The sequence below is a fragment of the Tetrao urogallus genome, assembly GCF_951394365.1.
Source record: "Tetrao urogallus genome assembly, chromosome: 1".
Lineage (NCBI taxonomy): Eukaryota > Metazoa > Chordata > Aves > Galliformes > Phasianidae > Tetrao > Tetrao urogallus.
Window position 1 is genome coordinate 92,253,764 of NC_136813.1, and position 23,491 is coordinate 92,277,254.

Below are 23,491 nucleotides of genomic sequence, written 5' to 3' on the forward strand. Positions count from 1 at the left end.
CAAGAGGATTTTGCACTCTGTTCTGTCCTTGACTCCTTAAGCAACCTCTGAGAATTGCTAAAATACTTGGTATATTGGGTAATACACATTATTAATCATTGTACTACTGGGCGGGTGTGACATGAGGTTTAATATATAACAATCTCATTTATTTAGGTACAAGTAGATTTGCCTTTTGAATAGAGAGGCAATCTGTAATTCAAGAAATGATTAGGAATGTGGTGCTTTATCTGTGCGTTTGTTTTCACCTTTAGTAAATAAATATATTTGGATATATTTTATTTCTTCAGAAATGTTTCTATGGCATGTGTTTTGTGTACTAGTTCAGTGCAACTTTAAGTGTCTGCATGCATTGCAGAAATACAAATTTAAATAACAATAGTTAGCTGTAGATTAATTAAATTCAGTGAAAATTCTCCCAGTGACTTTAGCAGAGATTGGATAATCATGCTTTCAAACTGCATTGAGATCTTTAGATGTAAGCTCATATGACTGTTTTTATCCAGGTTCTGCTGTTTGCAAAGGACTGGTGGCTTTAGCCTGTTGTTACTTATGGGTGTAAAAATTTATTTTAATGATTTTTTTTTTCCTTCCTGGACAGGATTTATGTGGGCATCATTCATGTGATACTCTGGGAATGGCAGACGTTGGGACCATATGCTCTCCTGAGCGCAGCTGTGCAGTGATTGAAGATGACGGCCTCCATGCAGCTTTTACAGTGGCTCACGAAATTGGTATGCAGTGCCTTTTCTGTTCGCTTGCCAAATCAAACACTTGTAACAGCTGCATTAGTAACCAAAATACTTCGCAATTAATTCCAGATTTCCCTTGGTCCAGATACTCACTTGGGGATTAAGGCTGTATACATATGCACTTCAGGGTTAACTAATAAGGGATCAGAAGGCAAGTGAAGGCGCACAGTAGGTGTTTCCTTTCTGACAGTTTTTAAGCAGCAGTCAAAGTGAAAATTCAAAGGCTGCTGCTACTGTCCAAAAACGTCAATACGTGTCCCTCCTGAGAAGGTGGTTGGTTTATCTATTACATTTTGCACACATTTAGTGTATACACGATGGAAAATAACTAACCTTTTTGATCTACTTGCATTATTGTTATGAAACTTTACATGGAACAGTGTATTGCCTACAGAGAAGGTTTTTATGGAAAAGATCAAAATCTTTTTCTAGGAGTATTGAAATGCTACTTTTATGGTAAAATGTAGTACCAATGTGAATCCCAAGATAAGTGAAATAGTATGTAAGTGTTGATAATTTGTTCAAAAAAACTGCTTGACTTGGTTTCAGTCTCCGCTTTAGTAGACAGCAGTTTCACTTACGAGTGTTACTCACACACTTGAGAAAGATCTAAGATAGAATTTGTGACAGAAGAAAGTTTGTATTCTGGGATGTTACATCTGGTATGCTGTATTCCTTGAGGGAGACTGCTGCCATCTTGGCTATTTTTAACTTTCTAATACTTCATGACCTGTGTTCACTAGAAATACATTCAGTATGAAGGCTATTCGCTTTGGTGAGTGAACAGCAATTTAAAAGGGGACAACATTCTTTTTTTTTCTCTTTTTTTGAACATTCTTGGAAGGAAATAACAAGGAAAGGAGAACTTTCAGAGGGAGCCAATTTCTGAATTGCCTTGTACTTTTTGCCAAACCAAAGTAAAGTTTGCTTTGGGAGTATCATTGCAGTAGTTCAATTTTCAAGTAACTAGCAGGTAGAGCCTAAGAGTTCTGTGCCTGATATATACCTGGCTCAGCAACCGGAGGTCACCAAGTATGAAAAATCAGCTGGCATGTTAACATCCAGATCATTCAACCATTAGTGAGCCTAAGCCTGCAGCTTTTACAGTGCCACAAAGAAACGAGATCAGGCGTGGATGGATGGAGTTCATGTGTTGAATGAAAGCATAAGACATTATGATAGAATGAGTCCCCAAACCAGAAATTTTATTTTAATAAACAAGGTGGTTTGTTAATAAGAGAAGAAGCAATCTGAAATTACTAGAAACATACAGCAGCATCTCAAATACAGCTTAAAAACAGATGTGTGCAGTAGTATCATACCTGGATTCTATAAAGCCAATAACCCATCACAAATGGGACAAAAAGACTGGCAAAGTTAATCCACCACTCAAAGGCCAGTTTCCTGGAGGTACTTTTCTATCATCTGACATCCCAAAGTGATATCTACTGTTGAGGGTTTCTGGGCATTGGTGAGGTTGGAATCTGAGTGAAGGACCTCCTTGGGATGCCAGTGTTGGTATATACCTGTTGTGCTAGGCAATGGGCAAAGTGTTTTGACTGCCATTCTATCAACAATAGATACATGTGAAGTATGTTAAAAATGAAAGAACATAGATCAGTTACGACAGAGGTGAGGAGTACATATTGTTACCTTGAATTCCACTCAAGGAATTCAAAGGAAATGTAAACACAAGTGAATTATTTTTAGTGATCTAGAAGCACTTTTTTGAAAAACAGCCATTTTCATACCTAGAAGTTTACAGGAATCCATAAAAGCTATAATTTTCAATGTAAAAAAGCATGGTTTGAAACAGTTGGTTAAATAAGTACCCTAATGGACCAAATAACTCTAGTTTGAGGTTATTTCAAATAACATCCCTTTTTTCCTTCTTACCATAAGATTTTAAGAAGGGAAGGGTGTCAAATCACACATTTTGTGTGTGTGGCCTAAAGCGGGAGATGTTGAGAAGAAAACACAGCTAAAATTGAGTGCGTACTTAGGTTAAATTAAAGGTCAAAAAAGGATGAAAAATAAAAGTGTGGCATGGATACCCTTTAGTTAAGCACTTTAGGGAAAACTTTGCTTTATTTTATTTGGAGACCAAATTTCTTGCCTCAATCCAGGAATCTTAAAGTTCCCCCTGTCCTGTGGGCAGGATGTAGTTTTAATTTTACGGCGACTTAGTTATTCAAGAAGTTCATTTTGCAGGTTAGGAGATGCCCTAAAAGATAGAAAGGATTCTTACAGCTCAAAGCCTGAGCTGCTCCTTTCTGTCAATAGGGAGAATGAGGTGAGTCATTAGGCATACGGTAGTTACTGTCTGCAGAATATAAATAACTCTACCTAATGTGTGCATCTGTAGTAGATGCAGCATCATAAGTATGGACTTGATCTGAAGAAAGACTGTGTCCCTACTTTGACTTCAAGGTGATCTGAATGCTCCCGTTTCCTCTCTCAGTGTTCCAAGAGCTTTTTTGAGGATCATGTTCTTTCTCTGGAAGGTAACCAAAGTAAATAGTGCTGCAGCTCAGCCAAGCAGGACGATGCACAACCCAAGGGTTCAGAGTGGATACATTCACAGGAAGCCAAAAAACTGCAGAACAGAGGCTGCTGCTTCAATTGGTTTCTACCACATCATGTATTAGACGTTTATTTTATTCCTTTTAAATAAAGTGGATGGATTTTGACCAGTAGTTTTTGAGGGGGAGAATATGAAGGAGCAGCAACAACAGGCAAGATCTCTAAAGAAATGTAAACAAAAGCAGAGAAAGAAATAGATACAGCCAAATTTATAACATGCTAGTTGGATGACAAGCTGTGGAGACTTGTATATGAAGAGCAATGGGTCAGAACCGGAATCTTGTCTTAGTTTTGTGTAGTAAAATTGGGAACCATTTGTCTGGTGTCAAGTGCAACAGTACAGCAAAAAACTACTGGTAAGGATATCTTTTAGCTTTGAAAGTGGTAGTACAGCCTCAGAATAAAGAAAGATAATGTTATCAGTACAAATGTAATTTTTAAGTCATATCCTATCAAGGCATTCAACCACCAATGGTAAATCCAAATACAGTTATTTTTTTCATAGGGGATATGTTATTGTCAATTTAGACAGTAGTAGCTTTGCTGCCAAAAAGTAGTCTTCTGTACTGTTGCCTTACATCATGAGTTCAGCTCCATGCTGTGGCACAGAGATGTCTTTTGTGACTTTAGGCAACTGCTTGAGGGTATGACCCCATAGCACTGCATATGTATCAGAACTAGTTTAGGCAAAGCATACAGATATCCTCCAATAATTTCTTATCATCAGCCTATCGACTGTAATAAAATGATGCTTTGTTATTTCATGGATTTCCCTGCATCACAGTGACATCTGGAGAAAAGTGTTAAATAATCCACAATTGCCCGTAATCTCAACATTTACTTAACAGTTTTCATAGCTCAGGGCTGGTATATTGCTACTCCTGGTCTTATGGGAGATGTCCCTGCCTTTAGCAATGGGGTTGGAGCTAGGTGATGTTAAAGGTCCCTTCCAATCCAAACCATTCTACGATTCTATTCTATTCCCTTATTAAAATAACTATCAGGAACCAAAAGTGACTAGATTTATTTCTCACTCTAATACTGTATTCTGTTTGGGTAGAGATTTTGTTGCTTTTACAATGCTAAATTCTAAGCCTGAAGATGTCTGATATAACATGATTGAAAGACACAGTCAATCAATTTCAAGTCATGTTTAATATCTCATCATGTTTATCATTAAACACTATCTATTAACATTAAACATGTTTAATGATTTTAATCATTAAATCATGAATTAAACATTATCATGTTTAATGATCCCATATATGCAGTATGTTACAGTGTTTTTTCAGTAGCCCAGTTTTGTATTTTGTCATGCAGTACCCTTCAAAAGGTCTTCATTCCCTCCCATACTGGAGTCCTGCAGGTTTCAGTGCAAACAAACTACCAGCCTCAAAGGTTTATCATTTGTGAAAGGAAAGAAGTGTTCAAGAGAAAAGAAGTGGAGCTACTGATCATTTTATCAGTAGGCAATACAGAGATTTGGTGACTTTCCCAGAATCAAAAGGAAGTCTTACGGAAAGACAAGGATTAAACTTGCCTCTTGAGTTTCAGTCTAGTCCTTAAATACAAAAGCATCCTTCCTGCAGTCTGTAAGCAGGCAAGGCTCCAATTCAGCTCAGTGAAAATTAAATGAGTTTAACAACTTAAATTATATGTATCTTTATTCTTTCCATCAATCTTGAGGATTTTTTAAGAGCAGATATAGAGAAAGCTCTGCCTTTTTGCTCAGTGGTAATGTTCATTTGACCTTTTTGCAAAGTTCCTATTTCTCTGTTGTGTAATCATGCTGGCATGCTATTACTCCTTGTATCCTCCTGAGTAATATGGTTTACTGATGTTCTTTCCAAGTATTTTATTTTTAGATTATAGCTTAAAATTGCTACATGGAACTAATTAAACCTCTGGTCATTAATTTTCTTTATCTTTTGCATGTGACTTTAGAGCCAGAAAGACTGAAGGGGAGTCATAAAAGCAGTCTTCAAATATATTCAATAATTGTTGTGAAAATGTACATAATAAATCATTCTCCATGTCTACCTGGGACAACACAAGGGGTAATAGCCTTTGCACTGCAGCAAGGGAGCTTTCCTTTAAGCATTAGCCAAAGTCATTTAACCATAAAGACAGTTCAGCAAAGGAATGAATTGCCTGGGGAGGCTGTGAAGTTTCCATCACTGGAGGCTCTCAGGAGTCAGCTGGCCAAACAGCCGTGGCTTTTGGGATGCTGATCCTATCTTATGGCAGAGGGATGGACAAGATGACTTTTCAAGCTCTCTTCTCAGCCTCATTTCTTAGGGCTGTGTGATGTTATTCCAACTACTTCTCCATCTGTATTACACAGCTGAGCACCTAAAATCAAGGAACAGTACAGAAACTAAAACTGGAGAATAATATGTTTAAAGGAAAATCTTTTTAAGCTTGCCATCATCCTGTGGCATCTACCATCACTAGAGAATGAAAATAACATGAATGCTGTCAACAAAGTGCAGTGTTTTCCTGAAGAGCATTATTTTATGCAAAGAGACTATTTCAAAAGTGAGATATCGCTCCTGGAGTCCTTATTAAAGCAGTTCACTGAAATACATTAAAATACAATTGGACTGAATTCTGTATGGGTTCAAAGTATTTTTTCAGAACCTTAGCTTGCATCAGAGTTGTACGCCTTTGTAGAAGGAGAGCCATGCCTAACATACCTATCCTGTGTGACCCTTATGAAGAGCTTCATGACTCTGACCCATCTCCAGGAGAAACTGAAACCAAGAGCAGGTGTATGATATTTAAGTAGTAGTTCTGCCTTTGATGTATGTAGGAAAGCCAAAAAAGAAAACCCTCTAATTCCATGTTTTACCATGTGTTCATTTTGTATACTCTCAAAGTAATTAAATACACAGTCATCTTTTCTTTGCCATTGCTGAATATGTAGCCCTTTGATTTCGAGGCTGTCAAGATAAAGCAGATAATAGCAAGCTTCAGATTTGTCAAATACAAATCTTTTGTAGACTTTCATTTCAAGGGGGATAGATTGCCAAGGGCATAGCATATCATAGGAACATGAAAAAATGGTGAATGATATTTGACTTTCGTATTATGCTTCTTTCATGACAGACAAAGTTTTGGGCAAGTATCCAGGTAATCATAATTAGGCAGAGTTGCATTCTTAAAACAAAAAAAAAAAAAGGGGAGTTACAGTCATCCAAATCTGCTCTGATGACATACATCAGGAATATTATTTGATTCCTTCTCTTTGAACCTTTTTCAAGTTTTTATTTAAACATCTGCTAGCAAGAGCACTTGTATTAAGCCCTTATGAAGTTGATTTAAGCCCTTCCCTTTAGTTAAGAGAAAAGATGAACAATCTGAGGAGTAGGGCAGAAGCTTTACATGATGTTTCAAAACGCAAACATCAGCTGTACAAAAGTTTACTGCTTAAAATTTTGACTAAAAAACACTTGGCTTACCTAACAACAGTGTGACTAGCTTATAGCATTATATGCAATATATAATTTTTGCACCTGCAGCACACATTGTGCTTAAAACTAACGTTTTTTAGTGAGGCTGAACCATTTTGTAATGGCTTTTGTGTGGAAAAATGGAGACGCAGAAAAGGGAAAGGTTATGTGAATCGTTTCCTAAATATGCTTGAGCTTTTCTTTATCTACCCTGTACTTCTGAATCTGACTAGATTAGGGATCTTTGCCTTCTTAGCAAATGTGAAGCGGTCCTGAAAGAGAAGAGAGGGGGATGAGAACAGAATTCTCTATCAGGGACTTCAGGAAGCAACCACAGCAGCAGGAGTTGCGTTGATCTTTGTACATGTGTGACCTCATGAAGAATTGAATTAAACAATGCTATGTTTTGAAAAGTTGCTGTGGATCATAAAACATCATAACATGAAGAGAAGTAGGTATAATGATGGATGTATTATGATCTCTGCATCCATGAGGGAATTGAGAACGAAGCTGGGTTTTGCCTAATGTTTCAGAACACTTGTTATCAATAAAAGTTCACTTTGGCTGTGTGCAGTGCCTGAGCCCCCCACTCTTCCATATTGCAGATTAAAGTGGGGATTGCTTTTGTCCTTGGCAGATAAACACTGCTGATATGATCATGTAGTTTTTGTGCAGACAATACTTCAAGCAGAATTACACCAGAAACAGACAGCAGGCAATGTAATGTATTCAATCTTACACTGTCTACTCTCCTGGAGTTCATTCATTTACTATGAGCTACAGCAAATTATACTCCTTGTGAGTTGTCCTGAGCTGGACAAGCATGAAATTGGAATCACCATATCCCACTTCTTCATTAGAATTTTCACTTCTCTTGTACATGGCGCACAAAACAGCAGATGTGGAACGGACATACCAGACGACATCTTTTAATGATCATTTGAGTTGATGTGGACACAGTAGTTTCTAATTGCCTAATCTGCTTTGCCTGGACAGATTTTGTCAGCAAATTGTCTGACTGGGCTTATGTATCTGTGATCTCCCACAGAAGTCTGTAATAACAAGCCATTTCAGTAGACGTTTGTTTTGTGTAAAGTCTGCACGACTGGTGTATGAATGTCTGATTGTGGCTTTTTTTACGTATGCTCCTGAAGAGGAACTGCACTTCAGACTATTGTTTCTTTCAGCCTGAGGAATTCCTTTAAGCCAGAAATACTAAAAACTGCTTTTGTGCTGTAGACTTAAAGGAGAAAGTGATTTTTTTTTCTTTCATAAATAATGGATAGCAGTCAAGGAAAAGAACATTGGAAGAAAAGTTCAAGTATGAAGAAAGGGGAAGAGCCAGTTTTACATTCTGTGCTTGTTTTTTGTAAGCCTGTGTAATTCAAAACGCTGCTGTTTTGTAAAAAAAAAAAACAATTTCATTAATCATTATTGCTTAGGTTCATCATTTGTTGCACAAAATTCTCATTACTCAGAAGGATTTCCATCTATGACTTATATCAGTATGTGGTTCTTAATTACAAGCCAAGTACTTGCACAAGTTGGAAAAAAAGTGTATGCACAAAGAAATGACAATCTGTTGTTAGAAAAGGAGAGAGCAAGAGAATTGTGCAGAATTCATGGCCTGGTAATTTAAACCGAAGAATGTTGGGCCAGGAGGTTCCTGAATCCTGATTCCAGGAGTTGCTCTGACTCACTGGGTAACCTTGGGTAAATCACTTGACTTTCTTTTGTACCTCAGTCATCTTCACTGAAAACTAGGTGAAAGGCTTGACCTCACTGAAAAATAAATGCTTAACTGGCACAGAACTTTTCTAAGAAAAGAAATTACAATGACTGTAGGATTTTTTAGCATATTGTGTCACTTTGCATGTGTTCTGTGGTGCAAGAGCTGTACTTTGATATGCTCTTGAGTTCAAGTACTAGAGATCTCTGTATGTTCATAAACAAGGGTATTTTTTTTCCAGAAGAGTTAACCACCATGATTTATAATGTTGCAAAAGCTGAGCTTTACTTGCTGTACATTAATGCTCTTTTTTGCTTTTTTTATTCCTATACTTGAGACATCAATGGAAAATGAGGCTATATGACTTCTGCACACTATTGGCTCAGAGAACCTTTACAGACAGTCTCACAACACGTTTTAAGAAAATTCAGAAATACTCATATTGTTGTTTTGCTTCCCAGTACTCCTGGGAAGAAAATAGCTGTGGTGTAATGTACCTTAAAACACATCCAACATAGCTCTGATGTGCTTCTAATGTACCTGCAGAGTGTTTTGTATTCTGATACTTAGTGAGGATAGAAGTTTTAGTTGACTTGTTAGAAATACTTTGGAGTATTCCCACTTTATATCAGTAATACATACCCTGTTCCTACAAGGTGCAGAAATTCTTTCTAATCCCATTGGAGTTATTATTTGCCACTGGTCTGCAGTAGGTACTGGCCTTCAGTAGTTAGTAGTGGGACCTTGTGCAGTGCGAGGTCCACTGTCAGGAATGCAGAAAGTGAAGGTGAACCAGAGTCTGGGGATTTATGACTGCAGCTGACTCTCTTTATTTCTTACTTGAGCATCTAAACAGAGTGCGCTGCACCAAGATTCCCGTGAAGACCGCTCTCCAGAATATATCGGGGTTCAGAGCCTTCAAGTTGCTTTCATACTGTTTTAATAGTTTACTGATGCAGCCATACCTGTTTTCACATCAAAAGGAGAAGGAAGGCTGTTAAGAAAGACTGACAGTCCTTTTAGCTGGTTGGTCTTTTTGCTGTATGAGAAGGAAACTATTTACAAGGCTAGCTCTTCTTCACTTGCATGAGGGTAAACCCCTGCCTCCTCTCCATCTGTTCCTTTTACCATTTTGTGCATTCCTACAGGATAACTTAACTAAACACCATCCTGCTGGTAAATTTATATTATGTCATTTTCACTCAGTGGGAACTGTCAACACCAGTAAGATGCTTCATTAAGTAGAAAACATCAGATGATCTACTAGCCCATTCTCAATCAGTCATCATTTTACACAGCTGCCAGGAGCCCTCTTTCTTCCTTTTTATCCGTAACCTGGTATGAAGTTCATAGTAGTACAGAATTGTGAGATATTAAATTTGGCATCCTTCTTAAAAGCTTTCATTTTAAGGTTTGTGTTCCTTATGTCTCTTAGCCTTTGCCCAAAGCTTTCGCTGGAATTTTGCTTACATGTAGGATCACTTGAAGGATCACCCATAACCTTCTCACTTTGGTTCTTATAACAGGAAGTACCCTACCAATAACCATGCTAATGTCCTGGGCAATACTTCATAATACCAGCATGTTCATGCGTGTGGGTAGGGAGGGGACTTTTCAAATAGAAAGGGAAATGCTTGTTGTCTTGCTCTTGGATGCAAAAGGATGAAAGGCACAGGTGTAGAAACACTTTGTTTCTCCCACCTCTGTGCTAAAAGGAGCATACCTTAGAGATTACAGATTGTTGTGGTATTTTAAATTTTTATTATTTCTAATGAAAAACCAAAACATTTTTAAGAGTCATCAGAAGCTTGTTATATATCTTAATCTAAGTCTGACAGTAATGTTTTAAAACCAGAAGTTTGGATAGAGAAGGATTTAGGTCATGATAAGAATTTGGAATTTTAGTTCTACAAAATTATTCGAAAGTTGCATTCAACAGACATACAAAGTTAACAAGCAAATCAGTGTGTACAGATAATAGAATTCATACATTTAGTGCCTTGAACAGTTATTACTTTCATTAATATAACTGGTGGCTTATTTAAGAGCTCAAATACTGTCAGAGTTCTATATTTGGGAAGCTATTCACTACCTCTTTTCTTATGATGTTAAAAAAGATATTTTCAAAAATTTTTAAAGCAACAAGAGACTCATAAAGACTTAGGGAACCTCTCAAAAAGCATAAGTATGCCAGGTAAGTGATTAATTCTCATCATACTGTAGAACAAAGGCCCAGTTTAATAACCCAAAGTAGGCAACTGTTAATGAGGTATGTCCTCAGTTCACCCCATTTATCACCATGAAGATAAAAGTTACAGTGCACTCTAATTAAAGGTGAAGCCAGTAGCTGGACACTTTCCAGAAGATGACCCTGTTTCAGTTTCTTGTATTTTTGACAAAGTATTTGGGTTGAAATGTTCTGTGTTGAATAGAGAAGCCTGAGAAGTGTTTCATTTTATTTGTTTATTCTGAACTACAGAGATTGTCCAGCCATTTCTGAGGGGGAGATTAATTTGCAAATGTTTTATGCAGAAACTTGGAGCTTCTCTGCTCAAAGTGATGGGCTTGAAATTTGGCTGCAAGCTTCCTTGTTTGTGAAGGGTATTCTTCTGTCCGTGTGAGGGAGGAAAAGAGAAAGGAAGAACAATTTCAGTATGCAGTGCAGGAGTGAAATTCTGCACAGAAAGTACATCTCAGGGGTGCTGCAGCTCAGGGTTTTTTGGAATGTAAGGGACTTCCCTCAGCCTCAGCAGGCTGCTCATTAGCAGATAGATACACAATGCTTCACCTCCAGCTGTGCTGATTCCTGCCTTGTGCTCAATTCATAGGACATGAGGAAGGGTGGTGGGTAGGAGAGAAAAGAGAAGGACAGCGACTGTATCTTATTTAGACATGGAAGCTAGGCATCAACTAAAGCACAGTAAAATCCCTGGCCTGCTCCAGGGGCATTCACATTGGCAGCTGTAGAATTTCTGTAGTTTAATGTACTGTGACCACATTACTTTGACAGTAGACAGTTGAAGCTGTGTGTACTTACATATCTCATTGCAGGGGCTAAGGCAGGAGCTGAAAAGCACGTTTAGAAAAGACAAAGAGTTCTCTCTGAGGCTGGGACTGATATTGTTGCAAGGAAGATGCTACACCGCAAAAAAATGGGTTAAGTGAATGTTTTAAGTAGCAGAGAGTCTCATAGATGACGAAGCTGAGCATCCTTATTGACAGTGCCTATTATTATGTCATTGAATATATGTTCATGTGGGATGTGGAATGATTATGCAGAAGAAAGATTCACGTAATGAGTGAAGTACTTTCAATAGGAGGACCATTGCAGAGTGATACCACAGGGTGTTAAGAAATTTGAGTTCCACCCTATAAGACTAAATCCTTTGTATCATTGAGTTTTGGGGAGCTTTGGGTGGTTGTCAACGGTAAAACCATGACAGTGGTGCTACAAAATGTTGAGCACTCTGAAGAATGAGCTCTCAAACTGCTGATTCATTCCCAGATACGACTCATATCCTACACCAAACGCAGACTCCATGCCATACCTAGTTTAGTGAGCATGGTCGTGATGGGTTGATGGCTGGACTGGATGATCTTAAAGGTCTTTTCCAACCTATATAATTCTATGATTCTGCCTTTTAGAACAGTCTTCTAGTTTTTGTTATTCACGCACAGTTGTTCAGTACCCATTCCAGTGGCTTAAAATGAAACTTCTTTTTCATTAACAGGGCCTTGTTTCTTTGTTTCACATACATTCTGCAGTTAAGTAATTTCTTGCAGTGTTACAACCCTGCAAGAGGTCTCTTGGGACAATAAATGCAAAAAATTCTTCTTGCAACCTTTAAGCATAAGAATTGTCTCAGAGAAGGTTGCTGTAGTGGGACAAGTCTAATCAGCATGGTGTTTTCATGCTTGCTGGACTAATTTTATGCAAGTACTTCTGTTTAATTGATTGGAAGTATGTGCATATTCAAGTGGACTTGGAAGTAATTCACAAGAAACTCCAGAACAACTCAGCAAAGTAGTGCATTTGCAGACCTGATTTAAGTGCAGAGCCATACCGTATATACAAGGGTACCTCAGCAAATGTTAGTGGATATGTCTAAAGCCCTCTCCAGAAAATGTTTGCTTAAGTTAGCAGAAAATTTGCTACAAATAATTATTAAATGTCATCAGAGAAGTTCTAGTTATTTTACTAGTAGGCATGTGTTGAGGTTCATTAACACATTGGCTGTGCTTCTCAGATATGAAGTATGACCTGGTGCCATTCACTGCATTGCAAACAGTGAATGCAAACATAATGATAACATTATGTATAAAGGCAGCCAAAATCAATATCATCTTCATATTCCCTGAAAACTCTCACCATCGTTGTATTTAGATTTTGGCAAAGTCAAAGGTAGTAGTCCTCACTGACACAGTAGCTGAACATTCATTAAAAGTTTAGCTTGGGACACTTTCAGATAATTTGTTCGATCAGTTAGAAGTGATGCACTGTTTATTTTGGTTACTCTGTCTGAGAAACACATGTGTCTGAAATAATAATTATTTTGCTCTGCATCAGCATTTGGCTTAAAAAAAAAGATGCCATCTCTTCAGAGCATGTATTCGTATAACACTATGTCAGATTGAAGCTTGGCATGTATTTACTGCATGTCAGTGCAGAATAAAAGCAGCATTATCTGGCTCATAGTGTATCACCACAGGAAAGTGTTTTTACCTACAAGAAAAAAATAAGCTCAAATTGTGCACATAAAATACATCAGCAATTAAACTTGCCTTCTGTATAAATAATATTGAATTGTTATGTTCTTGCAGGAATGTGTTTTTAAGTGTAACAGTGCAGCACAGCAATAGCAAATATCAACAAGGAAAAGGCTGCTCCAAAACTAGTGCCACATATTTTATTATGTTGGCCCACAGTGTCAGAGGTAGATGTTGGTAGTATGGCAGTAGAGACTGAACTTTCTCACCAATATTCCATTACATTTTGCTGCCATGTGACACATGACGGCAGAGGGGCAGTCTGACAGAATGGTACCTGACGTGGAAGTGCGTATGAAACAAAGACATGGAATTGAATTCCTCCATGTGGAAAAAAATTGCATTACTCAGCAGTTTCTGAACATTTATTGAGACGTAAGAGTGGATGTGAGTACAGGGAGGCAGTATGTGGGGCATTTCAACAGTGGCAGTAGTGGTATGAAAGACAAGCCATGTTCCACACAGCTATGCATAGTTGTCCCACCACAGAATGAAGAGCATCTTGATGAGCTTATCCACGGGAATTAGTGGATTACAACCACAGAAATGTGTATGGAGCGGAGTATGAGCTTCAGTTTGTCAGAAAAGATGGTGGCAATGTTGGAATATTGCTAAGTTTGCACCAAGTCCCACGGATGCTCACATAGGAGCAGAAAGACCACTGTGTGCAAATTTGCCAGGACCTATTGCATCAATACAGGGCTAAAGGTGACAGTTTCCTGGATCCCATCATTACTTGTGACAAGATGAGGTGTCACCACTATGAGCCAAAGTCAAAATGGCAGTCCATGGAGTGACAACATGTGAATTCCTCATCAGAGACAAAGCTCAAGATGTAGCTCTCGGTGGGCAAAGTGATGTGCACTGTCTTTTGATATAGGAAATAGAGTCGTCCTTCTGGATTTCCTGGTAATCAGACAAACGGTCAACTTTGATCACTGCATCATGTCATTCAGCTGAAAGCTGAAATTACAAGAGTAAGGTCAGAGAAGAAGACAACCTTTCTTGTGCAACGTGGTAACTCCAGGCCCCAAACCAGTTTGTAAACCTCGGAGTACTTTGCTGATCTCGGCTGTGCCGTCTTAATACACCCACAGAATAATCCAGTTGTGGTGCCTTCTGACTTCCATTTGTTTGCGCTGATGAAAGATGGACTGTGTGGGCATCATTATCCTCCCAAAGATGCTATCAGAACAGTGTTAACATAGTGGGTCACCTCCATTAGTGCGGAATTTTGCAAGCATGATACACAAGCTCTTGTTTATCTCTGACAAAATGCATAGCTAATGGTGATTATTGTGTTGATAAATAGTGTTTTGTAGCTGAGCATTTGCTCTATCAAATAGTGTTCATGTGCTCTTTGTATCTGTTGATGTTTCCATGGAAGTAAATAGGAGGCATTACATTCAGAGCAGTAGGACTGGCTGCTCTTAGTCATCATTGGTATAAATGAGATGACAGATCAAGGTTCTCTTTTCACATCTCGGAGTTCCATCCTTAGATCAGGAACTCAGCATCATTGGGAGCTGGACTGCAAGAAACCCTTATTTCTTGTCTTCTCCAGACTTATTGCATACTTCTAGTCAGATAGCTACTTTCAGAATCTCAGATACAGCTGGACAGTGAGTGCTGCCTTCATTTTCTTCCTCTTGGCCTCTATTCCAAAGCAGATGAAAACAGCATATCATAAATTTTATATACGACACATACATTTATACTGATTTTCTGCTTTTTTTTCCAGCCTGTATTGTAGGTATTGTTACTGTTTATACTGTTGTCATGGCTGTTACTATGGATATCAGAATATGCTATTCTGCCATCAGTATTCCTTCTTTTGTCACCTTTCAACTAACCAAAACATAAAACCTAGTGTATGTACAAGACTTTTAGTCATTGCAGAATAACAAGATGTGTCTCTCCAGCCACACCGGCTATCTGAGTGCATCAGATTTATTTCTCTGCAGTGACTGCAATGGGTGGTTTTTGCCCTTATTAAAAGCACTTGTGGCATAACTCTGGATATCTTACTAACCACCTCAAGGGTGAGATTGAAGACTGTGAAAACTAAGTTCAGGCTTGAGCTCCCTGCAGCTTTGGTACCCATTCATTCTTATACCTCTTGGACAGTAAATTGGTTGTGAGATAAACCAATGCACATGTGGAAATTAACGTTAAACCTGATGTTTACAGAGAAACCAATATGTTGCCTGCCCAGAGGCTAGAGAAAGTAGGAATCACTGAATTGAAGTGAAGATTTCTGTTATATAAGGCCTAATCTAGCAGTGGAATGGGCTCCCCTGAGTATCCAGGATTTTTGTGAGTTACATTGTGTCCTGCTTTGTGTTCACATTGTTTTGTGTTCTGTAGTATAAATACCCAATGCCACATACATTTAAAAATAAAGAACTGAACAACCCTAACAAAAAAATCCCACAAAATAATACATTGTACATTGGACAGACTACTGGAAAACATTATTCATATTGATTAATGTGCTGTAGAGGGTACTTGCACTTCAACAAGGAGTGCAACAGAACTTTTGTGTTCACTTAGAAAGATACTGTGAAGCCTTTCTAAACAATGGCAGAATGTCTTTGTGAGGTATTAGTTTTTATTACTGCAGATTGTTTGGAAAACGTTGAGAACTGTAATAAGGACATATGAATAAGTACAGCTTACTGTAGTCTCCATCAAGTATAAATCAGCTCAGAATCAGCTCAGTTTGATGACAAATCAGCTGATGGCACTACATCCTTGCTGTATGCAGTGATGTAAACTCTTTAATCCTCAAGCATAGATACCACATTTCAAGTGGCACGCTTTGTGCTGCTATTGGAAATTTGAGGACAAATAATGCATTTCATTTTACTTTGATTGTGGGTTCCAGCTCTTAAACTCTATTATGAATCATGGTTTCATTTAATGTATTCATTTGGTTTCAATAGGGCACTTGCTTGGGCTTTCCCATGACGACTCCAAATTTTGTGAGGAGAACTTTGGCTCCATGGAAGATAAACGCCTCATGTCCTCCATCCTGACTAGCATTGATGCTTCGAAGCCTTGGTCCAAATGCACATCAGCAACTATAACAGAATTTTTTGATGATGGTCATGGTATGTATTATCACATCTTGCATTGATTACGTGTCATTTTTTTCTGTGATATGTTTTTTAAATATTTTATATAAGCTTTTTCATTCCTTGCTTGTCTTGAGACTATCTTGAAAGTGCTTGCAGAACAAGGCAGAGATCTAAAAGTCGGGCAGAGTCTCGTGCCCATATTGTGTGGTTCAAATGCAAAAGAAAATAAAGAGTTGATGGAGTGCATGTTGGTAATAACTTGGTTTGAGACACAGAGAGTTTCAGTTTTTTTAAAGTACAAAATTAGTCTTGTCTTCCCAAATGAGAATACTTTCAAAAGAGGACAAAAGGAAATTTCTTTTCCTCACAGAAATTAGAATGGTTAATATGGTCTACTTAGCATTACGCTGCAGATATGAGCAGAGTGTACGTGCTCTTACCATTAAGAGCATTTATTATGTTTATAAAGCGATTATATTCATTTTGTTTGTGAAGAGGGGCTGTAAACAAGTATTATGACCCCTCTGTGCTGTCTATAACAAAAAACTGCTTTTGCTCCAGGAGCTTATCCTCCAAGTCATATAACTAATATTTATTAAATATATCATTTGACCTTTGGAGAATAAGTACAAAACCTTCATTTTTTCCAACAAGTAGTAATATAAAGTATAGTCTGAACTCTTAAATGAATTTTAAAGTTTTCGTTGTGCTTCCAAAGCAACTGCAGTTCTTAAGCCATTCAAATTCCAAAATGCTGAGATAAAAATGACATAATTGAGTGAATGGATCAAGTTGTTATAGTAACTGAAATACGTATGGATAAAAAGTATGACATGTCTGCTGAATGTAAAGTTTTTTGCTTTTAAGTATTTTGTTGGCTAATTTCAGTGCTCTCTGAAATATTTTCTCCTGTTTTTTCCTATGTGGAGAATGACTTCATTTTTTTTGTCTCAATTTTATTAGATTCATTCAGCTATACTGTCCTATTTTAATGACCATAATGCTCTGGCATTGACTTAATACTACCAAGTGAGTTTCTACATGTGAAGAGACCTTTCCTTTTTGAGTTTAGTTGCATTCACTCCCTTTTGTCTCACCTGGGAGTTTCACAGTATGTATTCACTGACCCCGTAGAGAGTACAATCTATCCTACAAGTGTAAGAATGTCATTCTGTCATTTTTTTCAGTAGAAGAGGGTAGGAGTTTCAAATTCTTCAGAGCTGCATTGTGGTCTCCTTGTTCAGCCTGTGTTGACTTCCTGTACAACTTTAGCAGTTCTCCATTTCTGATACTTTTCACAAAGTCATGTATTCTTTCCTGCACAAGAGGTGCTTAGAATCTATCCGCTTACTAACAAATGGGTTAGGATATATTGCCATTTCTGATACTCATGAGTAGTTACCACACAGGCATGTAGTCCCAAAGACTTACTAATGGGATGAAATAATTCATGAAAAATGTGAGCCTCTGGTCTTGTCTGCATATTAGTTTTAGTAGTGATGTTATTGGTATGCTTTCAAAAGCATAGTGTTTAGGAAATGTGTTTTCTTGATAGATCAGCTCCTCATAGACCTTGTCTAAATTAGTGATCCTTTTCTGTTGAAGTTTATCAATTTTTAGATGTTAATTTTAAGTAAAAGATTTGTCCTGACAGAACACAAACACTGTCTATGAAATAAGGACTAAGGCCAATGATTTAAACGGCAGTTTGTTCAAATTATCCTGCTGAGAGTACGTGTTTTATTTTAGGCATGGAACTCCTTCTGGTTTTATTTTCTAGCCAGGGAACAAATCCATAGCTGTAATTCCCATTTGTAATGTACACCGAGCGTACCCAAGCCCAGAGAACCCTGGTAGAGCATGACGACACTTTTCAGGCTGCTTTGGACTGATAATAAGACAGTGCAAATGTGCCATATTTCCATGTTTCTTTCAGAATGAGCATGTGTCTGCTTTTTGAGTTGGTTTTTTTTTTTTTTCTCCTTAGCCGTGGATGATGTATTGCCATGTAGTTACACTACTTTCCCTCTCTTTTTCATTTTGAGAAGATGCTTTCCTGCCATCTTCCCATTGAAAGAGGAAAGTCCTCTATCTTTCAAGTGTTGCTAGCAGAGAAAAATAAGTTTAACCATTCAGGTGTAATTCTGAGCGGTGCCACAGACATAATGTAGGCAAAGAAGGCACAAAATAGCAGATACAACAAAAGAATAAGAGTATACAGACCTTCTTATACCAGGCTTTCTTTTAAGGTGTTTTGACTGGATTTTGTGTAGTCACAGGAAGCTCTGTCTTTCATACAAAACATAAGCAGTTTGCATTTGGTGTGAATGGGCATGAGCTTATGAACTGTGCTTTGTGACAAACCAGGCATGGCAGTATTGGTGTGACGAAGCAGATAAATGAGGTACTTCATATGCTGCTCCTTATGGCTAAGCATAATGAAATGTGAATATCCAGAAACCTGGATCTGTGAGCACTATTCTGTAATAGAACAGTATTTTTTCAAACCTTTATGTTTCCCCTATAGATACAGATATTCACCTGTAGTGCTTCCATGGCAAGAATCACAGGGTCACAGAATGGCTTAGATTGGAAGACACCTTAAAGGTCATCTATTTCTAACTCCCCTATTGCAGGCAGGGTTGCTACCCACTGGAAGTTGCTCCGTGTCTAATCCAACATGGCCTTAAAAGGCTCCATAACCTTAACTTTAATTTTGTAGCTGCCTTTTGTTAGGTGCTGAGGTTCCTATTTAATACATTTGGAAAGTGATGTTGGGATGTGGACTCATCACATAAAAAGTGCGCTATGTAGATAACTATGTATTTTACTATGTAGGTAACTGTGCTTAACGTGGGTGCTTAATTCCCACCACAGCATGGAGGGATCTGGTTAATGGTATCAGTGATTTGATTGATGCCATCAGTTGTATTAGTGGTATTGAATTACACCACAAGCTCATGTGTTTGTACTAAGCAGTGAAACATCTGACTGCTGACTCAATTGTGGACACCAGCATTACATCTACTTATGGTCAGCTAAATAAATTTCAATAGAAATGCCTCATCCAAGGTCAACCAGGAGGTCTGGGAATAATCAAGGTGCTGATTCCCAGTCTCCAGAGGCCCACTCTGAGAATTGTAATCATCACTGTCATCATATCGCCATTTATTTTACACTTATAAGATGACCCCAGACAGCATTTTCACATTTAGGAAGAAAATACTCAATTAGTGTCCAGAAGACAGTGACATTTATTATCATCTGCTTTTAGCCAACCCTTTGTAAGATACTAATTGCCTTTATTGTCATGCCAACCACTAGGCTGTGGTATGATTGCCTACAGTTTATTGTGTTTAGTCTGACTATTTGGTGTTCTTTGTAACCTGAAAAAAAGGACTATTTCTGTTTTAATTAATTTATATCCTGGTTATCTGCTTCCTGCACAGATTTTATTCTGCCTTCCAAGGCTGTATTGCACATATATAACACTGAGGAGAGAGAATGAGAACGAAATGGCTTGATTAACTTTGTCATCAGTCAAGAATGTTGCATTAGGCCAGGGCACCTAGATGTTTTTTGGTACTCGGGACAAAAAGTGGGAATAGTAGTACATATGTGTTCTATATGCTGTAATGTAGTGAATTGCTGTCCTTTGCTTTTACATAATATATTTTTGACAGCAACTACTGCCAGTGGTTTAGTTTTCAGAAACTTCAGAAAAGAAAAAACACATCTGTGCTTCCTCACTCTTCACCATGTCTTGAATATTTTACACTATAAAAGGATTTGAATGCTAGGATACCATTAATTTTCTATTTCATGGTACCCAGATCATCAATTAGCATTTGCACACCTTGTCTTTATTAAAAATGTCAGCATAATCCAGATCAAAAATAAGGCTAAGGTAAATCATGGTAAGCATAGGACAAATAGAACAAGTTTAACAGCGTTATAGTTTTTTGGTAGTAAGTGATGATGCAGAATGAAATTTTGGTTGATTTGAAGAGTTGGTCTTAGTCTTAAGAGTAAAAAAGGAAAAATTGCAATTCTAGAGGGAAAACACAAGCTAGAGACTCATGGGGTATTTGGTGTGATTTTAATTCATTTAGTTTAAACAGTGGAATTCTTAAAGACCATTTTTTTGCCCATGATCCATCTGAAGAATTCCGGTATAGGTTGCAAAGTATGTAAATTGTGGTAAGTTATTTTGGCCAAGAATAAGTGCAGTTTGCCAAGACCACATACCCCTTTCATGGGGTGTAAAATAGCTTACGCTCAATAAATAGTTCTGTATGTCAACAACCAAATTTTTCAATAGTAAACAAAATCTGTTAGTAGATCCTCTAGAAGCAAAGTGGGAATTCTCATTTTTAGAGTGCGCCAGACAAATTCTAACTTCTGCAATATATATCAGCATACATATTCAATTCTGTAATTTATATTTATTCTGCTTTTTTTTTTTCTTGTCTTTCTGGGGTGGTTTTCTTGTGCATTTTTGTGTAAAATGTATAGCCCTCTACAAACTAATTCTAGAAGCAGCCAAGTATCATTCTTTACAAGGGAAGCCCAGTCTAGATTTACCGCCAACATTAGATTTGATATTCTTTTTATATTTTTCCTTTGATCTGTTTGCTTCTGTTTGTGTGTGGTTTTGTAGGGGGATGCATTTATTTATTTATTTGTTTTTAAGTGCTTCATGGTCTGCATTTTGTAATTTGAATTTCAGACTTTGCTTTAGTAGCATTACCATGTGTGATGTTCTGGCTCAAAATTCAAATGAGCGCTTTGCTTGCTCTACCAGGACTCTTCTTGATCATTTTGTAAAACACAAATTGATGGAGTGGAAGCCAAATAAAGGAAAACAGAATGGAAGACCAAAGGGACCTGAATAAAACTTATTTACACTTATTTTCTTGAATTGGAAATAGCTTGACACCTGGTATGCTGCAGGGAGAGACCACAGTTGCAGTACAATAAGCTCATACAAAGCCTAATGACACCTCAGAGAGCATTTCCAATGACATCAATGTCCTTCAAATGAGGTCTGCTGTTGTTATCGGTCTCCCTAATTTGAATGACAGATACAACGCTGCAGAAAAAGTAGATAGTAAGTAATAATAGCTTGGATTATTCTTTTAGGTAACTGTTTGCTGGACCAACCAAGAAAGCAGATCCTGGGCCCCGAGGAGCTTCCAGGACAAACCTATGATGCCATTCGTCAGTGCAAATTAGCATTTGGACCTGAATATACAGTGTGTCCTGGGATGGATGTGTGCTCTCGCTTGTGGTGTGCAGTTGTTCGTCAAGGTCAAATGGTGTGTCTGACTAAGAAGCTGCCAGCTGTGGAAGGAACACCATGTGGAAAAGGGAGGATCTGTCTCCAGGGAAAATGTGTTGACAAAACCAAGAAGAAATACTACTCGGTAAGTTACCAGCTGTGACTCTAGGGTACCTTAGAAGACGTAATGCTCAAAGTAGGAGTGAAAGGCACTTTATTATGAAAGTCAGATTGAAAGCTGCCGTATTTTTTAGCATGTAATTGGAGTGTTGCTGGTGAAGGATACAGGAAAAATGCTACTGAATTTCAGGAAGCATGTTTTCTTCTTGAAGTTTGGAAGCCTACAGTCCTGGAAAACTGGGAGCATCACTTCTAACTAGAAGACACCCATTCAATAACGCAGGTCTCAGGATGCATGGACAGACTGGCAAGGAATGATTCACAGCTTCCTGATTTCTTGGCAATGGACTCTGAGGCAAATTAGATATGAAAACTTAGTTTACAACCCTCATCTAAAAGTCTCCAGAGAGCTAACTCTAGTGAAGAGAAAAATTGATGGAGTTCATCCAGGATATAATTTCCAGAGCAGCCAAGTTTGTACCTATAGTGAAGGAGTTCCGTCTGTTGGTTTAATACCCCTGAAGAGGCTCATGGGAGTCCACAGGGTTATAATTGTCCGCTGTGCAGTTCAGATACTTTGAAATTAACTGGGAATACAATAGCACTGCTCCTTCTGTTATACCTACAGGAGAGATACAGAACTGTAGAGCTTTGTGAAGATATTTACAAAATACAAGAGTCATTCAAATCAAGCAGCAGCCTTTGTAACACTCTTCTTTATAGACTGGCATATTTCTTTTTGCAGTATCAGTTAATTGTTGGAATATGCTATAGAGTCAAACTGGCAGAATTGTAATATATATCTGAATGCTCATTCTCTTGCCAGTATTCTTGAAACGTTAAGCTGCTGGTTCAGTGCTTCTTCACTTTCACTGCCCAAATTTTTGATTTATGTGTTCATTTCCTGCCTTTAAAACACTCTGAAATACAGTCTGATTTATTCACAAAGTGAAAAGAAGAAGCAATTGCCTAATTTTAGATTTCGAATACTGTTCATGTAATTTGAGTGTATGGTGAAACTAGGAATATTTTGTCATATTTGTAGTATATGTATGAAGTAGATAATTGGAAACAAAACTCATCAATGTAAGGGATCATTTTATCTCATCCTTTAGAAGTCAGCATTCAAATATCGCTAAGAATGCTTGCTTACATAAGCTAGATCTCATAATACAGAGCAATACCTACTTAGAATAATAATTGTGTTTATTATTCACAGATAGCCTTATAATCTTCTGGAGATGGTTTATGGAGCCTGTTGGTGGCAAATCAGTGCCAAATCAGATGCCATAATTCTGCAGATAAAATAAACTAATTTCAATGGTAGAAAGAAGGCTCCTAACACCATTTTATCCCTGACAAAATGAGCAAGGGAACACCTTCATTTGGGGGAAAACATTAACAGTGTCTTTGAGATTTAGCACCTATTCACACTTGGATGTTGATGTCCTTACTTCCCACTTTTCATATGTTTCAGGCATCAAGCCATGGTAACTGGGGGTCGTGGGGACCCTGGGGACAGTGCTCCCGTACGTGTGGTGGAGGCGTTCAGTTTGCTTATCGTCACTGCAATAACCCAGCTCCTAGAAACAACGGCCGGTACTGCACTGGCAAGAGGGCCATCTATCGATCGTGTAATGTCACACCTTGCCCAGCAAATGGTATGTTAGCTGCTCCAGCCTCTGTGTCCTTAGATAGTAAATGTTGAACATCTACTGCGAAAGGAA

The 23,491-nt window shown here is 37.9% G+C and overlaps 1 protein-coding gene across 1 annotated transcript in view; it reads left to right on the forward strand.

Moving 5' to 3' along the window:
• ADAMTS5 (ADAM metallopeptidase with thrombospondin type 1 motif 5) overlaps window positions 1-23,491 on the forward strand; it is a gene marked incomplete at both ends in the record, with an annotated part of 40,049 nt that overhangs the window by 11,200 nt on the left and 5,358 nt on the right. The window contains 4 exons of the mRNA XM_079544225.1: window positions 602-734; window positions 16,229-16,396; window positions 21,506-21,789; window positions 23,242-23,425. Coding sequence (XP_079400351.1) covers window positions 602-734; window positions 16,229-16,396; window positions 21,506-21,789; window positions 23,242-23,425 — 769 coding nt within the window. The remainder of the gene's footprint in view (window positions 1-601; window positions 735-16,228; window positions 16,397-21,505; window positions 21,790-23,241; window positions 23,426-23,491) is intronic.